This window comes from Cetorhinus maximus, chromosome 18, assembly GCF_964194155.1.
Source record: "Cetorhinus maximus chromosome 18, sCetMax3.hap1.1, whole genome shotgun sequence".
Classification (NCBI taxonomy): domain Eukaryota; kingdom Metazoa; phylum Chordata; class Chondrichthyes; order Lamniformes; family Cetorhinidae; genus Cetorhinus; species Cetorhinus maximus.
The window spans coordinates 98,751,012-98,774,288 of NC_135896.1; the positions used below are offsets into that span (position 1 = coordinate 98,751,012).

The following is a 23,277-nucleotide window of genomic DNA, read 5'->3' on the forward strand; positions in this document are numbered from 1 at the left end:
GAGAGAGACTGGGATAGAGAGAGAGAGAGAGAGACTGGGATAGAGAGAGAGAGAGAGACTGGGATAGAGAGAGAGAGAGACTGGGATAGAGAGAGAGAGAGACTGGGATAGAGAGAGAGAGAGAGAGACTGGGATAGAGAGAGAGAGAGAGAGACTGGGATAGAGAGAGAGAGAGAGAGACTGGGATAGAGAGAGAGAGAGAGAGACTGGGATAGAGAGAGAGAGAGAGAGACTGGGATAGAGAGAGAGAGAGAGAGACTGGGATAGAGAGACTGGGATAGAGAGACTGGGATAGAGAGACTGGGATAGAGAGACTGGGATAGAGAGACTGGGATAGAGAGACTGGGATAGAGAGACTGGGATAGAGAGACTGGGATAGAGAGACTGGGATAGAGAGACTGGGATAGAGAGACTGGGATAGAGAGACTGGGATAGAGAGAGAGACTGGGATAGAGAGAGAGACTGGGATAGAGAGAGAGAGAGAGACTGGGAGAGAGAGAGAGAGAGAGAGAGACTGGGATAGAGAGGGATATAGATAGAGATAGCAAAAGAGAAGATAGGGAAGGGGAGGGAGAGAGAGACTGGGGATAGAGAGTGAGGGAGACTGGGCTAGATTGAGGGACTGGAACTCGGACAGCCAGGGAGAGAGTGTGAAAGACCACTGCATCACGCAGTCCAGCAGTGCTGGAACCCCATCAGTGACCTTAACCCTGCACGATTCACTTCCTCTGCACAAAATGAAAGTAGTTGCTTTAATCAGGTAAATGAACATGTCCACAACAGAACTGGCTCTTTGTAACATCTCTCCTGTGTGAAATTAACTGTTCAGTACATCAGAAAACTACCTGCTTTAACCATTGCCAGATCTGGCTGGCTGAATTGCATCAAGCACTATTGGGCTCAACTGTTCAACCACTCACTCCAGGAGATCATCCTGGGATGCAAAGATAAGACTCCATAACTACCCCTTACCTTTACCTTGCCTCTCCACTGTCCCATCCACTTTCTCCAAATGTGAGGAGCTCATGGACTTTTTTGCTCAGAAGGTTGAGACCACTTGTTCTGCATTCCTGCCCCTTCTCTAATACCAAACCAGCATTTTAAAAAAAAATTCTCTCCCATCTTCCTTCATGGCCTCTTGAAGCTCATCTTGTTCATGAGAGCTCTGTCTTGCTCCTTTGATCCCTTTCCTATGGAAGTGCTGTTCGTTCAGCTTCCCCTCAGCCCTCGTGTGGATTGATTATTGTAATCAGTTCCCTCTCCTCAGGCACTGTCTACCTCCTTTTCAGAACTGCTGCTATCGCATCTGTCGATCAAACCCACCCTCAGTCCTTGCAAACTACCATTCCATTTCCCCGGTTCCTCTTCCGGGTGTTATTTCCTCCCCATTCCCTGAACACCTTTCCCACAGCTTCATGTTTGAATCTCTAAAAAGGCTTCCCCTGACACAGTACTGAAATGGCCATTAGTTAAAGTTAAAAATGACATCCTCTGTAGTGGATTATTCCTTCTCGTCCATCTTAACCTGTTGGTGTTTTTCGTGTAATTGACCATAACATCGTCTTCCAACTCCTCCTTCCTGCCCATCTCAGTGGAATACCCTCTTTTGGTTCCACACTTATCCAACCACAACCAGAACATCTAGCAATGGGTACCCTTCCCAGACCTGTACCGCTACCACGAGCCCTCCAAGGATCTGTTCTTGGCCCACCCTCCTCTTCCTCATCGACATGCTGGCCCTGGGTGACATTAGTAGACACAGGATCAGCCCCCGATTGCCGAAAGCACTCAACTCTCTCCAACCCTCTGGAGACTCCATTGTCAGACCGCATACATCTAATTGTCAATGAGCTTCAATTTCTCCCAGTCAAACATCGGGAAGTCTTTTCCCCATGCCACAAACTCCGTTCCCTTGGCACTAATTCCATCTCCTTTTCCAACAACTGTCTCAGGTTGAACTAAATTGTTTGTAATCCTTTTTGACCCTTAGATGAGTACTATGTAACATCATCTCTGCCTATGCTTCAGCCCATCTGCTCCTGAAACCTTCCTCAATCAATCCGTTCTGAACTCTTCATCCGTGCCTTTAGAATCTTCAGATGACAATTCCAATCCTCTTGTGCCTGCACTTCTAAGCTCCATCCTCCATAAGCATGGCCTTGCTGTGCCGATGCTGTACCAAACGTTCTACTCACCAATCATCCCTGTGCTTGCTGACTAGTGCTGCCCCTCCTGTTCAAATTAAAACTCATCCTGATGCTCAAATCCTCCAATGAGCTCGCCCCTTCCTATTTCCCTGGCCTCCTCCAGCCCTACAATCCCCTGAGAACCTTTTGTTCCTCCAACTCTGTCCTTTTATGTAACCCACATGTTTCTTTGCCCCATTGGCTAATGATTTTGCTGGCCAGACTTCTGGAATTCCCTTCCCGATTCTACCTCCCTTAAGAATCTATTTCAAACCCATCTCTTTTAATCACTCCTCCTAATGGCTACTACTTTGGTTTGGCGTTGATTTTTGTCATTCATGTTACACTTCTCTAAAGCACCTTGAAACTTTCTCAGCTGTTTAAAGGCGATGTATAAATTTAAGTTGTTGATACCGACATTTGTATCTGCTTATCATTAAAGTTTAACAAGGAACTGAGCTGACGTCCTGAATATTTCTGCAAATGAGCTGAAATACTTTAAATGTGAATGTGTAGTGATGACGGTAATAGACTGGCTTATGGGCTTTTCTTAGTGTCATGAAAGTAATTGATGTAACTTTTTTTTGCAGTGGTGGAAAGGACAGCTGTTACAATATGATGCAGTGTGTGGCAGCTGGCCATGAAGTTGTGGCATTAGCTAACTTAAGGCCCGCTAATCACAAAGGTAAGCCTTTTCCATTAATTGCGGCAGATATTCAGCCTTTTTTCAATGTTGCCTGCCCTTTTCCAGCTTGTAAAAGGAGGGAGATATATACGACACAACTTCATATGTGCTGTTCGCCAAGTAAACAGACCGGGAGAAGCACTAATCCATTGCCAGGCCTGTTATAATTTCCTTTATGGATGGAGCTAAAATACGTAGACAGTGCGGGTGGTGTGCATTGCTCACAAGTACGGTTGCTGCACTTGAAGGGGAATTATCGTGTAGCGGTCCAGCCCTGATGTTCAGAGATCCCAAGACGATCCCCTCAGCACTGCCACAACCTGGAACTCCCTTTCTGCCAATGCCGCACTGATCACCCAGACTTTCAAATCCTTCCAGGCTACTTCCATACTCCATTACCGCCATCCCAAATTTGAGCACCCCCTTCCCAATTTTCCGACATCTCAGTCCAAACAATTCAATTTACTCCACATAACATTCAAGAAGAGGCTGAATGAACTGCACGCAGTAAAGGCAATGGGCTCCCGACAACATCTTATCTGACAACAGCGCTGAAGACCTGTTCTCCAGAACTAGCTGTGCGTCTAGCCAAACTATTCCAATGCAGCTATGGTACTGGCACTTAACAATATGTGAAATTGTTCCAGTCAGTCTTATCCTCAAAAAGCAGCACAAATCTAGCATGGCCAATTACTGTTCTGTCAGACTACTTTTAGTCACAAGTAAAGGAGTCATCAATGTATCAAACAGCACTTCCTCAACAATAACCTCATTGATGCTTATTTTGGATTCTGCCAGGACCACTTGGCTCCAGGTTTCCTCGAAACCTTGGTCCAAACATAGATACAAACTGAATTCCAGAGTTGAGGTGAAATTGAGTACCCTTGGGTGACATCAAGCCAACATTTTATTGAGTGTGGCACCAAGGAGGCCTAGCAAAATTGAAGTCAGTGCAGATCAAGGGAGCACTCTTCACCGGCTGGATTCATACCTAGCACAAAGTAAGATTCTTGTGGTTGTTGGAGTTGAATCATCTTAGCCCCAGGATATCTCCCAAGAGTTTTCTCAGGACAGTATTGTAGGCCCAGCTAGCTTCATCACTGACCCTCCCTCCATCATAAGGTCATAAATTTCTCAGAATAAATCAATCCATATTCACATATGGCAAAACTTGGACATCATCCAGGCTTGGACTGGTAAGTAGCAAATGACATTGGTGCACACAGGTACTGGGCAATAATTGTGTCCAGTAAGAGAGAGCCTAACCACATCCCTTTGACAATCAATCGAATTACTGTTGCCATGTCCCCCATTATCAAAACCCTAGGGGCCTCCGTTGAGCAAAACTCAACTAGATCAGCCACATAAATGACATGGCTATTAGAGCAGGTCAGAAGCTTGATGTTCTATGGTGAATAGCACATGAACTGATTACCCAAAAGCTTCTCCATCACCTACAAGGCACAAGTCAAGAATGTGATGGAACACCGTACACTTGCCTGGATGAGTGCAGCTGAAACAAACTGAAGAAGCTCGTCACCAACTAAACAACAACCACTTGCTTGTGTATAGTGCCTTTAATGAGGCAAAAGGTTCTAAAGTGCTTAACAAGAAAAAGTCTTGGCACCAAGAGATATCAGGACTGATGATCGAAAGTTTAGCCATAGAGGTAGGTTTCAAGAAGCATCTTGAGGAGAGAGAGGCAGAGAGGTTTAGGGAGTGAACTCTCGAGCTTTGGGTCAAGGCAGGTGAAAGCATGGTCATCAATGGTTGAGCAGTTAAAGGAATTGGAGGAACACAGAAACCTGAAGGCTTGTAGCGCTGGAGGAGGTTACAGAGATATAAAGAGGTGGGTCATGGAGGATTTGGAAACAAGGATGAGAATTTTAAAATGGTCGCATTGTCACACTGGGGCCAGTGTACATACAAACGTATGAAATAGGATCAGAAGTAGGCCATTCAGCCCCTTGAGCTTGCTCCGCCATTCAATAAGATCATGGCTGATCTGTTTGTGTTTCAAACTCCACATTCCCGTCTAGCCCTGATATCCTTTGATTCCCTTGCCTAACAAGAATCTATCTACCTCTGCCTTAAAAATATTCAATGACCCCGACTCCACCACATTCTGAGGCAGAGAGTTTCAGCAGCCTGTAGATGAGCAAGCACGGGTTGAAGGGTGAACGAGGCTTGGTGCGAGTCAAGGTATGGGCAACGAGGTTTGTTTGTGCAGGTTGTTTATGTAGGTGGGAAGGCTGTCTGGAAGAGCATTGGAATAGTCAAGTCTGGGTGTAATAAAGGCACGAGTGAGGGTTTCAGTGGATGAACTGAGGCAGGATAGGAGTCACAGTATCATGTACTCCATTGAAGGAGGCCATTCAGCCCATCAAGTCAAACGCCAGCTCCCCACTGGGCAATCTGGTCAGTCCCACTTCCCTGCGATTTTACAGAGGTGGAAAGGAGGCCTTCCTAGCGATGGAGCAGATTTGTGGTCTGTAGCTCATCGTGAGGTCAAATAGATTAGTAACATTGCAAATGGCCTGGCTCAGGTTCAGCCAGTTGCTAGGGAGAGGAAAAGTCAGGGAATGAATTTGTGGCAGACACCAAAGATACTGGCTTCATTCTTCCCAATGTTTAGTTTGTGGAAATTTCTGCTCATTTAGTACTGGATGTCAGACATGCAGTGTGACAAACCAGGGACCATGGAGCGATTTAAAAAGGTGGTGGTAAGACACAGCTAATGCTGTCAGTGTAGATGTGAAACCTGCTGTGTTTTCAGTTAATAGCTCTGAGGGGCAGCATGTAGATAAGAAATAGAAGAGGGCTGAGGATAGATCCCTGGGGGACACCAGATGTCACAGTGTTGGAGTGGGGAGAAAAGTCAATGCAGGTGATTCTCTAGCTATGATTCGATAGATAAGAATGGAACCAGCCAAAGGCAGTTCCACATAATTGGAAGAAGAGGAGAATGGAGGGGAATGTTGTGGTGAGCTGTGTTGAAGTCTGCAGATAAACAAAGAAGGATGATGAGAAATAGTTTACCATGATCACAGTCACATAGAACCTCATTTGTGACTTTGAAGGTCATTTTAGTAATTCCAAAGGAGAGAGTAATTTGTTTGATTGAAAACCCATTCATTAACCATCCATTCGCTCTCCCGCGCACCGTGACTACAGTATATATTGTCTATAGGATGTCTCTGCAAAGATGTCACCAAAGCCTTTTTGACAGCATTTGTGAACCTGTGATGTCTACCAGGAGAGAGATAAAGGCAGCAGATGCATGGGAACACCATCACCTCCAGGTTCCTCTCAAAGTCAAGTCTATTCCTGGCTTGGAAATCTTATGTTTATTTTTTTCTTAAATAGTGTTTGCTCTGGTCATCACAGATGAGCTTTCGGGTGGAAGTTGCTGATCTTGACTAAGCCAAATCAATTAGCAGGAAGAGATATCTAAAGTACCCCATATTAATGCTTGAAATTACTGATAATCATTTCACTTCAAAACACTCAAGAGACCAGTGACCTGCCCGAGCTAGCTCTGAAGATGTTTCTGTATCTTGCCGTTTCTATGGAAATAAGCAAAAACAGAAGACAAAAACAGAAAGGAACTTTCATCTGAAAGCCAATCTGTAATGACCAGAGCAAACGCTGTTTAAGAAAAAAGTAAGCATTAAAAACATAAGGAAATTAAATAGGTGGTACACAGGATTAACCTGCCAGCTATCCTCTTGCCTCAGTTCAGATGTGATAGAAGTCTCTTTCTGCTGGTCATTAGGTTCTGGATTAAATTAGCTTCAGTAGACTCGAATCAGTTGACAGTGGCAAATAGTAAAGAAAGACGTGTATTTATGCAACACCTCATCATGTCGCAAAGCACTTGAATTAATTATTTTTGAAGTGTAATGACCTATGTAGAAAAATTTGACAGCTACTTTGAGGGAATTCCACCACCAGCAACATAATGAATAAGCAGTTAATCTGTTTTGGGTAGTGTTGGTTAGGGGCTGTTCTCCCAAACCCACGACCACTACCCTCTAGAAGGACAAGGGCAGCCGATACATGGGAACACCACCGCCTGGAAGATTCCCTCCAAACCACTCACCACCCTGACTTGAATATATCACCGTTCCTTCACTGTTGCCAAGCCAAAATCCTGGAACTCCCTCCCTAACAGCACTGTGGGTGTACCTACACCACATGGACTGCAGCGGCTCCAGAAGGCAGCTCACCACCACCTTCTCAAGGGCAACTAGGGATGGGCAATAAATGCTGGCCCAGCCAGCGACGCCCACATCCTGTAAAATGAATTTTAAAAACACGATCTATAAAAGCCACACAGATTGGGGTATCTCTGGAACTATTCCCTGAGTACTGAATGGGAAAGCTTGTGAGTTTTTGTACTCAAATCGTGGAGTGGGACTTGAACTTACAGCCTTTTGACTCAAAGATGTGTTTTACCAACAGAGCCAAGGTGACTGGTAACATAAAAGGTCACAGACACAACATTGCCAATCTCACTCCTAGAGTCTATCAGGATTGTTGGCCCATGAACTGAAAGTTTCATAATAGCACAGTTCAGACACCTTTCTAAGGTTAGGGCTCAAACACACTGCTAATGAAGAACACAGACAGCTATCCTCTGCTTTATTTGCTTGTGCTTTATCTGTACTGGAATGTTCAATGTTTACAGTGGGTGCTAAGAGTGGAAGTATTCTCTTCCCATCCTTGCCTGAAAGAGCTTCCAAAGTCCATTTCATAACATGGATGGGCATTAGAAGCTTTAAAAACTTCCAGTACAGTTTAGTGCTACTGCTTCAATTTCACAGTCTAATTATTTTTTCTTTTTTAATAAGATATTTTCATTCCTTTCTGTTGCTAAAATTATTCCTAAACATGCTGCTTTTCCTTTTCCCATCATTTGTGTCATTCTCTAATGCTTGTTTGTTGGTGTCTCACTGTAGCTGTCTTTATCCCTTTTTCTCTAGCTTTCTCCTTCTCTCCATTTCTCTTTTTAACCCTTGTATTTCCTTCTTTTAACTGACTTGAGTAATTTTAAGGTCACCTAGCTACTTTAAGGTCAGCTAGCTATTTCTTCCTAAAATACTTATTGGCCATGAGCAGGAATGTTATACCAGTCATTAGGAATCCTTTCATGTTTGGTGACACATCTTGCTGAATCAGGGTATGTAGAGCTTGACAGTAATAATCCTTTTTTCAAAGCTGCAACACCAAGGTCAGCTTTATTACTGCAGCAGCCACATTGTTAGCAGTATATACAATCTATATATCTATCTGGCATGACTGGCAGCTGCCTGTCTTAGAAGATGATGATATAAGTGCCAAAACAGTCTAGTTAGTTTGCTTTGCAGTAACATCATGAGTAGCTGAAGAGTCCAGTTCTCGAACAATAACCTTGTCACAGATGGTGCAGGAATAAATTACAGAGCCAGAACATGAAGCTACAGCAGCTTTCTGCTCTCCTCTTTCCTCTTTCCCAGCAGTCTCTCTCCAACCTTTTGGTTCCCCGATGTCCTTCAGTGTGGCTTGTTGTTAGCTACATCTTCCCAACTCGTGGCATTAATGTTGAAAATGTTCCGGTCTCTTTTACAAATATCTTTGAACCTGAGCCTGCCCTTTAACCATCTGCAAGTTCTCCATTCGAGAGATCCATTGCAGTTTTATCATCTTCTATCTGATATAGGTGATAAAGCCACTTGGGGCGTTCTCTGTTTGAGAAATGTTATTAGACTTGGCAACTTTGCTTCATCAAGTACTTTGGTGAAAGGAGCTTTGCTTTCAAACTAGAGTATGGCTGTGACAGAGTGTTTGGAAGGGTTCAGCTTTCTTTCATACCTATCAGAGGTGACCTCTTCTACCATATAGCAGCATGCTTAGTGTCTTGCATTTCTGACAGGTGTGATATTTGACTCTTTGGTGAAGCTGGGGCCCATATAAACATTTTTTATACTTGTTACCAATATTGTTTACCATCATCATTTAGGTATTTTTCATCCTTCATTTAGGTTCACTCCATGTCACAGTCAGTTCTTAGACAAGAGGTCTCTGCTTTGTAATTGGCTTCTAGGAATTGCCTCAGAGATGCCAGGAATTTTTCACTATGATTTGTTGGCACCCACTTCACCCTGTGGAAACTTGCATGCCCTCTGCTTAGTACGCTCCTGATCTAATCACAGATTATGAATTTGCAGTATAAATGATTCTATAATTATATGCAAAGTATATTAAAGCACCCGAACCTCTAAAACTGGGCCTTTTCTGCAGTTTATAATGTTTTGAACTGTACTCCAGGGTTGTATTTATTGTTCTAAAACATCATCATGAGCGGAGTTACATATATTTAAGGCAAAAGTAAGGAAATACTGAGAGAAAACTTTTGTGAAGCTAGTTTTCAAAAAGTTTTTAATAACTTTTATTTTTAATTTCATGGACATAACAAAAAATAGAGTAGCATTGTAAAAAAAGTCTCATGGCCAGAAATTAGGTGAGAATGATGGCCTAGTGAATTGGGAACACAGGAATGATGAGTTGAAATTCCACCATGGCAAATTCTAAAAATGTATTTTAAAAACCTGGTCATTTTTGGCCTAGCCTTAAAAGATTGCTGTGAAACTCAGCTGGCCCACTGCTTCCTTACCTGACCTCGCCTACATGTGAGTTCAATTCCACAATGCCTTGTTCACTTTTAAGATCGTCAGAGCACCAATGGATAGGCAGTAAATACTGCCTTGCCAAAGTTGCTCATGCCTCAAGAACAAATCAAAAATATAAAATAGAGTTTTTTTTAGCAGTGTAGGAAAACTAACTGTAGAATAACAAACAAGGACCTGACAAGGTAACGGCTTAAGAAGCCTCGACACAGTTTGGATCCTTGGTATAAGGCTAAATGAATTTAAAGGGACAGGCCAGTTCAGATCCCCAAAGGGATGGTCCAAGCCTCAGAGACCCGAGACAAGCACATTGCTTCCAAAACTGTGAACCGGATGAAATCCAAATGCTGCATTTTATAAAATAAGTTATTTTGTTCTCTTTAAATATTGCTTCATTCATAATTTTTAAGCAAAACATTTGCCTTGACATATCAAAATATTCTGTTTTTATTTAGAAGTAAGAGAGTACAGATGTCAACCAGGTTCACTGTCTTGGTTCTCCTCAAGCCACTGTCTTATTGACTTATTGTTTATTCCTGCAGATGAGCTTGACAGTTACATGTATCAGACAGTGGGACATGAGGCTATAGATCTGTATTCAGAAGCCATTGGCCTGCCACTCTACCGTCACACTATCCAAGGTAGCAGTCTAGCAATTGGAAGAGACTACACCAAATGTGAAGGCGATGAAGTGGAAGACCTCTACCATCTTCTGAAGCTGATTAAGGTACTGATGAGAATATTTTGAACAGTCTTGAGTTATTTTTAAAGTATTAATGAACTTTACTATTGTAGCTCTTTCTCATAAGGAATCAAATCAAAATAGTATTGTGCAAATATACATATTTTACAACCTACGGTTTGATTTTGGAATGCGTAAGTCAGAGTGCCCACATTGTAGTTTGTTACTGAAGCCCAGTACATGCTGGTTTGATACATGTTGTATTTTGTAGTACACTTGCATTTGTTCAACCTTAACAAATGTGTAGCTTCCCAATGAATCTACATTTGCATGATTTACAGACCAAAGGAGTCAAAAATCTTTATGCTGCACTTCATTTAATAATTGACTCAGCAATTCAAAGTAAACATAAAATAATTTCATAAAAGCAAAATACTGCAGATGCTGGAAATCTGAAACAAAAACAGAAAATGCTACAAAGACTCAGCAGATCTGGCAGCACCTGTGGAGAGAGAAACAGAGTTAACGATTCGAGTCCGAATGACTTAAAATAATTTCATATATTTTTCACAACACTGTTAAACAAAATAAGTGCTGCTATGCCTCGGTGACATTATCAATGGGTTGATTATATTTAGGGTGTTGTCACATTCTGAGACCAGGTTAGGGTAATTTGTGGCTGACAGACCGAATCCCACACTACCAGCAGCCTCATTGCTCTCTGAACATGTGTCTGCAGAGTTGCTCGGTAACGATCTATGTTTTAATGTTAGCAGAGAGGCAACTGGACAGTTGGATCTGTATTACAAGTGAAGTTTAAAAGATTTGCAAGATGATCAATGTTTTAAGTTTAGCTGTGCATTTAATTTAAGTTATATTGTGTGGGTGTGGGTGTGTAGCCAAAATGGTACAAGGTTGCTTTATAGAGTTGGTTTCACACTACTCATGAAGAGCACTTCACACCCAACTTGCACAATATCTTAAAACCCAAACCATTTTATGTTCATCCAGCAATATAGTATCAAGGGCTTCTTAACATGATAAAAAAACTCAACTGTTGTGGATGATTTTATAAAAGCAAAATACCGGGGATGCTGGAAATCTGAAACAAAAACAGAAAATGCTGGCAATACCCGGCAGGTCTGGCAGCATCTGCGGGGAGAGAAAAAGGGCTAACGTTCCAATTCCAATCTGATTCTCCTTTGGATGATTTTATGCTTGAATCAGAAATTCTTTATAGTAAAAGTGAAAAGGAGGTGATTTGTGAATGGGCAGCCCAAGATTAGAAGAGGTATGTATATGCCTGAGGTCGACCCTTATTAGTTGATTCACAACACTGCATAACAATTGTCACATTTTAAATAAAAATGATTCTACTTTGAGCATGAAAAATCACACAGTATTGCTGTGCACCAAGTCTTCATAATTACTTTTTCCCCCTGTGAAGCACTTTATCTTCACTTGTGCAGACTAACTAATTGCTTTCAAGTCCACAAGAAGTTGGATTGAAATTCATTGCGGATACTTCATTAGTTCAGGATCTTAATTGTCCTTAACCATTTATTCCCTATCCCTAATGTCTGGGGTGTTTGATGTATTTAATTAAATCAGCATCAAATTTTACTAAATAGTCATACCGAAAAGCTGCAAATATCCTGTAATGACATATTCCCAGTTAACAAAAAAAGGGAGAATGCTAGTTTGCCTCTCTGATTCATGGTTTGCTAATGAAATTGTATGTTTCCAAGCTGGATGGTTCTGTTAATGGTTGTTAATTACAAGCTTGCTCACTTTTTTATATTGAAAGAGGAATTTCAATTGTGCTTTTGTTTGAGAAGTTGTTTGGATAAAACTCTATCCCACTTGCTTTGCCCTAGACCTAACAGAAGAAGCTTACTTTAGGAGCAATAATCACTTATTCCCTTTTCCAAACATGTAACATTTTTGCTGTTAACTTTGGTCATTCTATTATCTGTAAAAATATCCATTTAAATTTAAAAATCATTTTTCTTTGGACCTCCGTCCTAAAGTTTCAATTATCCATGTCCTTTATTAGTCTATTCTGGCCCTAGAGATGATCCAGGCTTCTTCTGTTAATGTAGGGTAACTGGTTATCATCAATCTAGTAATGCCTAAGTTTTAAAATTCTCATTCAAAAGTTGAAATCCTATCTGTAACCTCTTGCACCCATTCGAGGACTGTGTTCCTCCAATACTGGCCTCTTGTGCATCCCCCACTCCCTTTACCCCACTATTGGCAACTGCACCTTCAGCTCTTTGACCCTTAGATACGAAGTTCTCTCCATTCCCCTCTCCTCCTTTACGACTCTTCTTAAAGTCTTCCTCTTTGATCAAGTTGTTGCTCATCTGATGTCTCTTTCTTTGGCTAGGTGTCAGTTTTTAGCTGATTGTGTTCCTTGAGATGTTTTACCATGTTAAAGGCACTATGAAAATGTGAATAATTGTTGGATGCTACATGTTAAGAGCCACTTTCCTTCTCGATTTTCTCCTCCTTGCTTGTATATGAAAGCAGAGGTCTCTGTTTTTAATCTTATCAGCAGAGGTTGTAACATTCACTAGGGGTTAATTTTCATCTTTGACATCTGAGCAGTATGTGGCTAACTGGGCAAATTATGACTGAACACATCATTTCTCCAGTTAGGAGACTTCTCCTGGACTTTGCTAGTGTTGGTCTGGAAGCAGTTCTTTGAATTGCCTATTGTTAGGCTAAGTTGACTCAGCCCTAACTTTTCTCAATGTGCATGAGGAAACTAGCTTAGCTGTCAGTGCATCTACTGGAAGTCTGGCTCAGATCAGAAAGTCATCACATGGAGAATGTAGGTTTGAACCCACGCTACAACACTCTGTGGACCACAATCAGACCCTCCGCAATTTTGATTTGTGAAATAATTTAAGTCTCACCATCTTCAAATAATATTCTGTAGCTACTGTGTGAAGTGCAATGGTGATTACTTAAATTAATGGGCCACTATAATGTGTATGAATTAGCTTTAATATAAATGCAACAGAAAACTTGTCCACCCCAGGTTGATTGGAAAAAGATTTTACTGTAAGATGACTGTAATATTACATGACTGAAGTAGATCGAGATGGCTGAAATTATGTGAACTGTATAACAATACTAAAGCTTGTAAAATATAAATCCTTTAATGTAATATAATGTCTGAAGGTGATTCACAGAGGATAATAAAACAAAATAGTGAAGAGATATTAAGGTTGATAACCAAAGGCTTGGTTAAAAGTAGGGTTTAAGGAGTGCCTTAGAGGAGAAAGTGAGGTAGAGTGTTTTAGGGATGGAAATCCAGAGCTGAGGGTCTAGGCAGCTAAATGTACGGCCTCCAGTGGTGGAGCGATTAACATCGGGGATGCTCAAAAAGCCAGAGTTAGAGGAGCGTGGATATCTTGGAGGATAGTGGGGCTGGAGGAGATTACAGAGATAGGGAAGGGTGAGGCCATGGAGGGATTTGAAAACAAGATTGAGAACTTTAAAACTAAGGAATTGTTTAACCAAGAGCCAATGTTGGTCAGCGAGAATGGCGGGGGGGATGGACGAATGGCATTTGGTGTGAGTTAGGACATGGGTCACAGAGGTTTGGATGAGCTTAAATTGTCAGAGGGTTGAAAGTGGGAGGCCAGTCAGGAGTATATTAGAATAGCCAAGTCAGGAGATAACAAAGGCATTGATTTAAGAGTGTCAGCAGGGGTGCAGATGGGTGATATTATGGAGGTAAAAGTAAGCAGGCTTAGCATAGATATATGGTTGAAATCTCATCTCAGGGTCAAGTATGATACCAAGGTTGCAGTTCAGCCTCAGATAGTTGCCAGTGAGAGAGATGGAATTGGCGGAGAGGGAGCAGAGTTTATGATGGGAACAGAAGTCTTCCCAATATTTAATTGGAGGAAATTTCTGCTCACCCAGTATTTGATGTCGGATAAGCAGTCTGACAATTTAGAGACAGTGGAGGAGTTGAGAGAGGTTGTGATGAGGTAGATCTGGGTGTCGTCAATGTACACGTGAAACCTAATGTCTTTTCGGCTGTTGTCACTGAGGGGCAGCATGCAGATGAGAAATAGGAGGGGGCCAAAGATAGATCCTGCAGCACAAAGCTATCAATGAAATGCCAGAAAAGAAGGAACTTGCCTTTCCATTTCACAGTCAATGAATTAATTGCTTTTGAAGTATCATCACCATTATTTTGTAGGAAAACATGGAATCTGAGCTGCCACATCCAGCAATGAGATAAATAACCAGTGAATATAGCCCTAGTTAAGGCACTTGTAATATGTAATTGAGTTGTTGCCATTGATGTCAAAGCTGACCAGGTAATATTGTGCAATGAATAGAGCTGCAATAAGGAAACTGCAATTATGCAAGATTCATATAAACACACTTGGTCAGAAGTTGTGAATGGGACATGAAGCAACTCCACATGTGTGTATTTCGCACATTTGCAATTAGTTACAAGTCACATTTTGCCAGCTTGACCAAAACCTACCCTTTGCTGGGGGTAAGTCAGCAGAGACCAGTAATGGTAAAAACACATTGACGGCTCGAGCTGCTCTGAGTTGTCAGCTGCTCGGGCCGAACGGTACAAGAAATAGAATATTCACAGTGGCCTGATTGGGGAAGAGTGCAGGCTTATTGTTAGGAATAGTTTAGATGGTGCATGCAACTTATTTGTTGTAGATACAACCTGTGCTTGATGGCAACACTAGGCACCCTGATGGCAAAGTGTTCATTTTCCACCATGAATATGTTACCTTAATGGTTTCACCATTTTTATAAAGTTGTGCTACAGCTCATCATTATATAAACATCAGTGTCTTGCTTCTTGTATATATATATATGTGCATCTTGCTGCCTGTAGAAGCAATGAAAATGAACATATACAAGAAAGTGTCATTAAAAGTAAGATTGTTTAGGAGAAATTACTACATTAAAAATACCCTAGAAATGCAGTTACTTCTGCTTTCAGTTAAAAATGTTCAGTACTTTGAAGAGATGGGGAGCATTTTATTTTTAAAATAATTTTATGTATTTTACGTGCTCCATTTTGATCAGTTAATTTAGGGTACAGGAGATAGTGTAACGCACTAAAACTGTTTGCTTGGATTAAGCAAGCATTTATCCTGCATTTATGGTATTGAAGAAGCTAAATTTATTCACCGTATTCAGAATACTTTAAACACAGTTTAAAAACAGTAAGAATAAGTTGGTTAAAGTGTAGGTAGGCCTTTGGGACTATATATGAATGTTTCAAAAATCTGAAATGAAGGCATCATTTAGAGAAATACAGAACATGGCAGCAAAAAGACACCGCTTGATGAGAATAGTTACTAATCCCATAGTGCTTGCTTAATAGGGATGACTTTCTAATGGAATTGTCTCACATTACCTGCTGTAAAATTGTTTTTTAATAATTTAAAATTCACTTGAATGATTGCCAGATTTCTATAAATTTGGTTACCATTTTTTATTGTGAACAAAGGCATCAGGTAATAAAGACCACTGGATAATAAAGAGCCTCGGGTAAAAAAGGTTCTTGTGACTATTTTGAAAACTAATGGAATTAATAGTCAATCTCTGAAAGGTTTTGTGTTATTCTTGCTAATATCCTTTAAAAATACTGCTCACCCATTTTGGGGAGGCAGTGGCATAGTGGCATTGTCACTGGACTAGTATTCCAGAGACCCAGGATAATGCTCTTGGGGACCCAGGTTCGAATCCCATCATGGCAGATGGTGAAATTTGAATTCAGTAAAAATTAAAATGAATTAAAAGTCTGATGATGACCATGAGACCGTTGCTGATTATCGTAAAAACCTGTCTGGTTCACTAATATCCTTTTAGGGAAGGAAATCTGCTGTCCTACATGTGACTCCAGACCCACAGCAACGTGGTTGACTTTTAAATGCCCCCTGAACAAGGTGAGTTAGGGATGGGCAATAAATGCTAGCCTAGCCAGCGATGCCCACATCCTGTGAACAAATTAGAAAAAATTGGGGTACCTATGTTGTGCGGCCCAAATGTAGGCAGGTTTAGGTTCTCTCTTTCCTCTTTTCTGGGTTATCATTACCTTGTAAAAATAATAAAACATTGCTATTGATTTCACTCCAGGTACAGTACAGATATATTAGTGGAAACTGCGAAGCAGTTTTATTTTGCTTATGAATTATGGCAATTGATATTGATGGAAGATTGTTGTTTGTGAATTCTTTGCGTAACACAAGAGTCTTTCTTCTGAAGCATGTTTGCCTTTTACACTTACTGTGCTGTGTGTCTTAAAATTAGGCAAATAATTAATCATCAAAATATTTAAAATTCTTTTTTAAATTGAAAAGACAGAAGAATTATTAATGTGTTCAGGTTTTCCGTATAATTACAGCCAACTGGGGAAAGGTTAATTAGTGTTGTAAATTTGCAGCTATTCAGGCCAGGAAATAGCTTGATCCTTTAATTTTTTAATTAATCATTTATCAGACAGTTATGTATCTAGTTAGCAACAGTTGCTTTAGAAGTTCTGCTATGTAGCCAGAAAATTTATTGAAACTTCATTTGCACACATTGTAATTTTCTCTCCAAAACGGAGTCAGAAAGATTTTTCTGTGTTCAAAGTTGAAGAGGCCATTCTGTCTCACGTGCTAAGACATTTCACCATTTGATTATGGCAGGTTTTGTAGCTGTGTTTTTTATTTACCCTCTTCTCAAACTGGTACCTGATGATGGCATCTGATTCCGGTTTTACTGGTATTCCTCTTGCACCTTGTACAAATGTGTGTTATTAGTATGTTGGTAACGAGCATCAACTCCCTATTCAACCACTGAGGGAATCCCAGCTGAGTCTCACCCTATCCGCACCTGATGACAGCAAAAACACACCCTCTCTCTCTCTCGCACACAAACATGTGCACACACACTCACTGCCAAACACAGACACTCACTGTCACACACACACACTCACTCTCTCACACACTCTCTCATACACGCACTCACTCTCTCACACACACTCTAACACAGTCTCTCGCTCACACACCACACTCTCTCTTGCACACACACACACATTCTCTCTCTCTCACACACACACATGCTCTCTCTCTCTCTCACACTCTCACAATCTCTCTTTCTCTCTCACACACATCCTCTCTCACTCACATACACACACGCCCTCTCTCTCACACACTTTCTCTCTCTCTCTCTCTTTCTCACACACACACTCTCTCTCTCTCTCAACACACTCTCTCTCAACACACTCTCTCACACTCACTCTCTCTCTCACACTCACTCTCTCACACTCACTCTCTCACACACTCACTCTCTCTCAACACACTCACTCTCTCTCACACACACTCACACTCTCTCACACACACTCTGTCTCTCTCTCTCTCACACACCACACACTGTCTCATACTCATACACACTCTCACACGCACACACTCTCTTACTCACATACTCTCTCACACACACACGCATACTTCTTTGTGCCAGGGTATCAGCTGGATTGTGATCAGATTGCAGCTGAAAATTGTGTTTATTTCTGTTGTCATCAGGTGAGGACTCTGCTTGATGTTTTAAACCTCCTGCTTAGTCCAGGATACTTAAGACTAATTGTAATTCCTGTGCAGCCTGGGCTGAAATTGACAAACTCGACACAAATCAGCATTCAAGTCTTTTCTGGCCTATATGACTGACTCAGCACTAAATCTCCTTGTAGCAAGGCATAAAGAGGGAATGCACTTAATGCTTGACTCCTCGCCCATCCAAATTTTCAAGGCCTTTCCCTTAACCTTTCCTGTTGGGAGAAGAATTATAATGCATTATAATAGAAAAGAGTTAAAGCCTTTTTTTTGTATATAATTATACCATAGACTTTGAGTAAAGAAGTTCCACAAAACTTGTTTCAAGACCATGTTATCTGCTTCTGGTATTTAGTTAGATGTGGCCACGTTTGTAAGTAGTTATTTAAATGTCCCATAAACAAATGAGGTATTGGAGTGAATATTTCAGTAATGTTAATGATGAAAGCATAGAGGCAGACATTGATACATAGCCCTAGCACAGAATATAATAAGTCTTAACTCGCAATGCACCTGATCCAAAGTTAAGAATGCAGCACAAAGACTGACCACAAATGCCCTTGAACTAGATTCAAGAGTACAGATAGTATGCAGCCTAGGCGATGCAGGGTTTTGTTTTGGCAACTTTAAGATCACTCTGATGTTAGAAGTGATTGTATTCTGAATAATTTGCAAATGCAGTTATTTATTTTGATCTATTCTCAACATTGCATGTGTTACTATAATGTGGTAGTGGGAAGTGTGTTTTATACTTTGATCTGTAACCATAAGCACAAGCTTGACGCTAGCAGTGTTAATGCTTTACCTCTTGTTATCAGCTATAAATTATGCCATAATTGTTAGGATGTTATTGCTTTGGCTGCGTTCACTGCCAGTGCGGCATTCACCGCCGTCACAGTGCCTATGATATCACTGCCAGTGACACGGCAGGTCGCTGTCTGTATCAAAGAACACCATTTTGGATGCCTGCCGATTATTGCCCCACTCCCAACCCCTTGCTGCTTCACTCAGTGCCGCCCCTGTCATTGCCCCGGCCATCACTTTGCTCGCTCTACCCCTCGCTGCTTCTTTCACCTCTCACTCGCTGCCCCTCTTGTCAATCCTCTCGCTGCTCCGCTCGCTGACCTGCCTTCAACCCTTGGGCCTCGCCACTTCGCTGACTGCCACGCACCCTGAGCAAAGTGGCCAGTGTTGCAACGAATGGGGGAGCGAGGGCAGCGGAAAACGGGATGAGGTGGTCAGCGTGGTGAAGCGGTGGGGAGGCACAAGATGGGTGGTGAGCAGGGTGAACAAGTGGGTGGTGAGCATTCAGTGGACAGTTGGCACACAGTGATGACATTAACAGCACCACACATACACCCACAGAGTGGGTGCCAATTTCCTGCTCTAGGTGCACAATGATGACGTTAGTGGCACAGATTTCCTGTTCCAATGTGGTGGCAGGATATACAATGTACTGCTTCAAGAAGATTCCATATCGCTGACTTTGTTTTGTGTACATCTTTGTACTCACTGAGGCCAAGAAGATTGCTGCTGGGAATGAGTTACTTCTGTTATAAGTATCCAGTGCTGGTAAACCTTTCCCCAACATTGTGCTTAAACCTCGCAAGGATTTATAGCACTAGTGTTATTTTTTTTCTATTTTCCACACCAATCATGGTTGGCAGGCAGGATTAAGATTGATACCCACAAGAAATTTAGTTCTGATTAAGCTGATTCCATATTGGATCCTTTCATCCATGTTGGCAGAGGAGACTTTAATTCTGACAGATGACTATGGGAATTCAGAAGCTATAAAACATTCTGCCATTATGATTGTATACTTTATTTATGGCACTGTTTTCAAATATACACCTTGATGTAAGCAGAAAGAAAGAACACAATTTTACATAGCACTGCATCAGATCCCTGAGAAAGCCCAAAGTATATCAAAAAGATTACTTTTGAAATGCTGCCATCAATTTAAGCATGGCAAGGTCCTACTAGAATTATAGGAAATGAACCTGCATTTGATGGTCTTGGTTGAGGGAGCAATGTTATTCGGGACACTAGACACTTGCTGCTCTTGTTGAAATCTTTCATGTTCAGCCAAGTAGGCAGATGGGCCCTTAGTTTATGAAAACTTATCTGAAAGACAGCACCTCTGAGAGAGTGCTGCACCAAGGTCTCAGCCTAAATCTTGTGCTTAAATCCTGGATGGGGCTTCTTTGGCAGTGGGAGTATACATTTATCTTTCCATTCCTGGTTGGGATTTCTCTACAGTCGAAATTATTGTTTTGTTAAGCAGGTGACAGAGCCTATTCCCATGCCTGAATCAGTACCATGTTTGAGATGGGTGGTTGGAGGTACTTGAACCAAATACATGTTGGCTTTGCAATTTAACTTGTATTAATACAGGCAAATGCGAATCTTCCAATGAGAACCACTTTGTAGCCTGACTGAATTCAACCACTCACAGCACTGGAAATGTCAAAGCATCTATTTTCTATTCATTGTCAGCTACTGGTTAGGTGGAACAGTAGAGTGTGTTGGGGAGATGTAAAGAGAGAGGGAAAGTGGAGTGTTAAAAACAACGTCCATTAGAAACAGATTTTCTGATCCCCAGTTCACCCTTATTGGCTGTGAGGAAGTTCCCAGCTGTAGATCCAGCCTCTCAGTTTAAAATAGTCTCACAAAAGGCTGTGAAGTGACAAACATGAAAGAAAAAATAAAAATGGGCATGTGTGACAGAGTTAACAATGAGGTTATAGTTCCTATGCACAAGAATAATTGTTTGAAATAGCACCGTTGCTTTTCCAATATACTTAATTTCCAATACATTCAATTTCCTATCAGACTGAAAACTGCATTTAATCACCCATTTCTTTGTTCCTCCTTGCATGAGAACCATCCAATATTGTGTGTTCAAAAGAGTTGATAGAGTCACAGTGCAAGATTTTCTCCCCTGCTAGGCTTTAGTAGTATTGATGTGAACAGTCAGACAGGGAGGCTGGCTGGCTAAGGATGGTGTGAGAAAGCCTTGAGGCTGTACTCATCAGTTTAAACTTGCTGATTGCCAGGTTTTCCTAATTTTGCATTTCCAGGGCACTGTTGCCATGACCTTGTCTGCAATATATGAGGGTCTGGGTCTCTGAGCATCTCACGTGGTCATGGAATGGTTAGGCATACATTGTTTACCAGACTCCAAGTGAACTGTGCACTCGCAGCCAGTTTGATAAACACACATTTCCTGCCTTTATCAGGGAGATCACAGAATGTGAAGTATGAGTTTCCAGTTTTACTTATTCCCTTCAGCTCTTTTCCTGTTTAAAGAAACTTACTAATGGGGTGTTGAACGGTTCCCATTTGGATTTTAGTTACTAGTTGTTAAATACTTGTTCTTCTAGATGTCTGGCAAATCTTCAGGGGGGAAAAAGAGAGAAAAAAACAATTTTACTTTTAATCTTTTAGCACAAAATAAACTGTGAACCTTTCCTTTGGATTTATTTCAATTGCACAGGTTGTACTTGCATTTGAAAGTTGAAAACAGAATAAGTGAGGCAAAATATTTGAGCAGATGCAAGCCTTTTGAGTAATTCTGTTAATATTGCATGTAAAAGATGGTGCTCCTTCCAATACCAAGTGAGTAATCTGATTTAATTGTTTCATTCATATAATTGGAGCTGTTGGATCCTTAATTTAAGCACTGATTAAGTAATTATGGACTCGATTTCCCATAGGCTGCTAAGTCTGTTTGCTTTGTGTTTTACCTGATGGTAATAATAGCCATCAGGTAAAACCAATTTACCTGGTGGCATCCCCTCAGTTACCAACAGTCTGGGCTTAATAAGATAATCAAAGGTCCTTCAACAAATCAGGCGTTTTCATCAATGCATGTGGCTAGGTACTGTTTAAAACAAATCAGCTTCTTTTTAGTTGGATAAGGCTGGCTGTTTTCAGCAAGCCAGATTTCCAGCTGTCTGCTTAAACAGGACTGGGGAGGGAGGCTGGCGTTGAAACAACACATTTTTAGTTTTTCCAGCTGGCTTGCACTTGGGGATGTGGGGCTGTGCCTTCTGCCCGTGCCTGGCAGTATCCATTTTTTTTGTACTTAATGACTGCTGCCCGAGAAATTTAAAATCTGTAAGAGGGAGTTTAAGGTGGCCAGTGTTATATAGCTCGTGGTAGGTGTAGCCTTTTTTTAAAAAGAAAGATCACTTTTGGTGAAAACTCCTTACCCTTAGCAATTGCAGGAATCCAGAATAAAAGAAGTAATGGTGTGTCCCTGTACAAATCATCCGAGTGGGGGCATTGCTGATCTCCAATTGATCTTTGAAAAATTCTTTCGAGTTATCAACAGTCACAGATTGCAACTCTTTCGAGTACAATCACAGTTCTTGGTTTCCGGGAGTGGGACATGAACCCACAACCCTCTGATTCAAAGGCGAGGGTGCTATGAACTGAGCCAGTCATTTCTCATTAAAATCAATGGCCAATTAAAATGCTGCCTACCATTATGATCACTTTGTGTTTGTGTTAATGGGTATAATTTTAAAGTGCCAGAAATTGCATTCAGACCACCCAGGTTTTAAGATGAGTGTGCAGACATTATTTGTTACTTCAGGTCTGCTTTAACTACCCATAAGCAAAAATTCCTGTTAGTACATTCTGGAGGTGATCATCAACTGATGCGTGTTGTAAAGCTCTTACCAGGAATTTGTCAATGCTATGTCTATAAGACAATTTTGGACGTAGTTATGTGAAAGACACATAAGCTACCAATGGTATTGGACTAAAAGAATGGTTCAGGTGGGAAGCTTACACAGAACTAGACACTGGAAAAGAAGTTGAGGTAAGTTAGTTGGAGAAAGACATGAAAGGAATAGGTCTGTATGACAGGATCAAGCATGCTGACTTGTTACAGCTGTGTTGCAACATATTTATGTTGAATAATGGAGAAGTAGAATCAACTTTTAAATATATAAGAAAAACTTTAATCTAATTGTTAGTTTCCTAATATTCTTTGAATAATGAGAAATGTTCACCCTTAATGCATGCTAATCTATATTTGAGGGACATAGGACGTAGGAGTAGGAGTTGGCCATTCAGCTCTTCGAGTCTGCGCCGCCATTCAATAAGATCATGGCTGATCTGTTTGTGGTCTCAATTCCACCTTCCTGTCTGCCCTCCACAACCCTTGACTCCATTGTTTATCAAAAAACTATCAAATTCAGCCTTGAATAAATTGACCCGGCCTCCACAGCTTCCTGGGGAAGAGAATTACACAGACTAATGACCCTTGGAGAGAAAACATTTCTCCTCATCTCCATCTTTTATTCTTAAACTGGGTCCCCTAATTCTCGTCTCCGTTGCTATTCTGTGTGGCTGCATTTTGTGATCAGTGATGAAGTAATGGTGCTCTGACCTTGCAGAAAGCTGCTCACAAAATGATCTTTATGGCGTGGGCTTCCCCTTTTCCATG

The 23,277-nt window shown here is 41.2% G+C and overlaps 1 protein-coding gene across 1 annotated transcript in view; it reads left to right on the plus strand.

The window, feature by feature from the left end:
* Nucleotides 1-244: 244 nt before the first annotated feature.
* dph6 (diphthamine biosynthesis 6) overlaps nucleotides 245-23,277 on the plus strand; it is a 240,268-nt gene continuing 217,235 nt past the window's right edge. Inside the window, exons 1-3 of the mRNA XM_078563270.1 lie at nucleotides 245-760; nucleotides 2,777-2,871; nucleotides 10,082-10,266. Of these exons, the coding sequence (XP_078419396.1) occupies nucleotides 738-760; nucleotides 2,777-2,871; nucleotides 10,082-10,266 (303 nt within the window). The 5' untranslated portion in view covers nucleotides 245-737. The remainder of the gene's footprint in view (nucleotides 761-2,776; nucleotides 2,872-10,081; nucleotides 10,267-23,277) is intronic.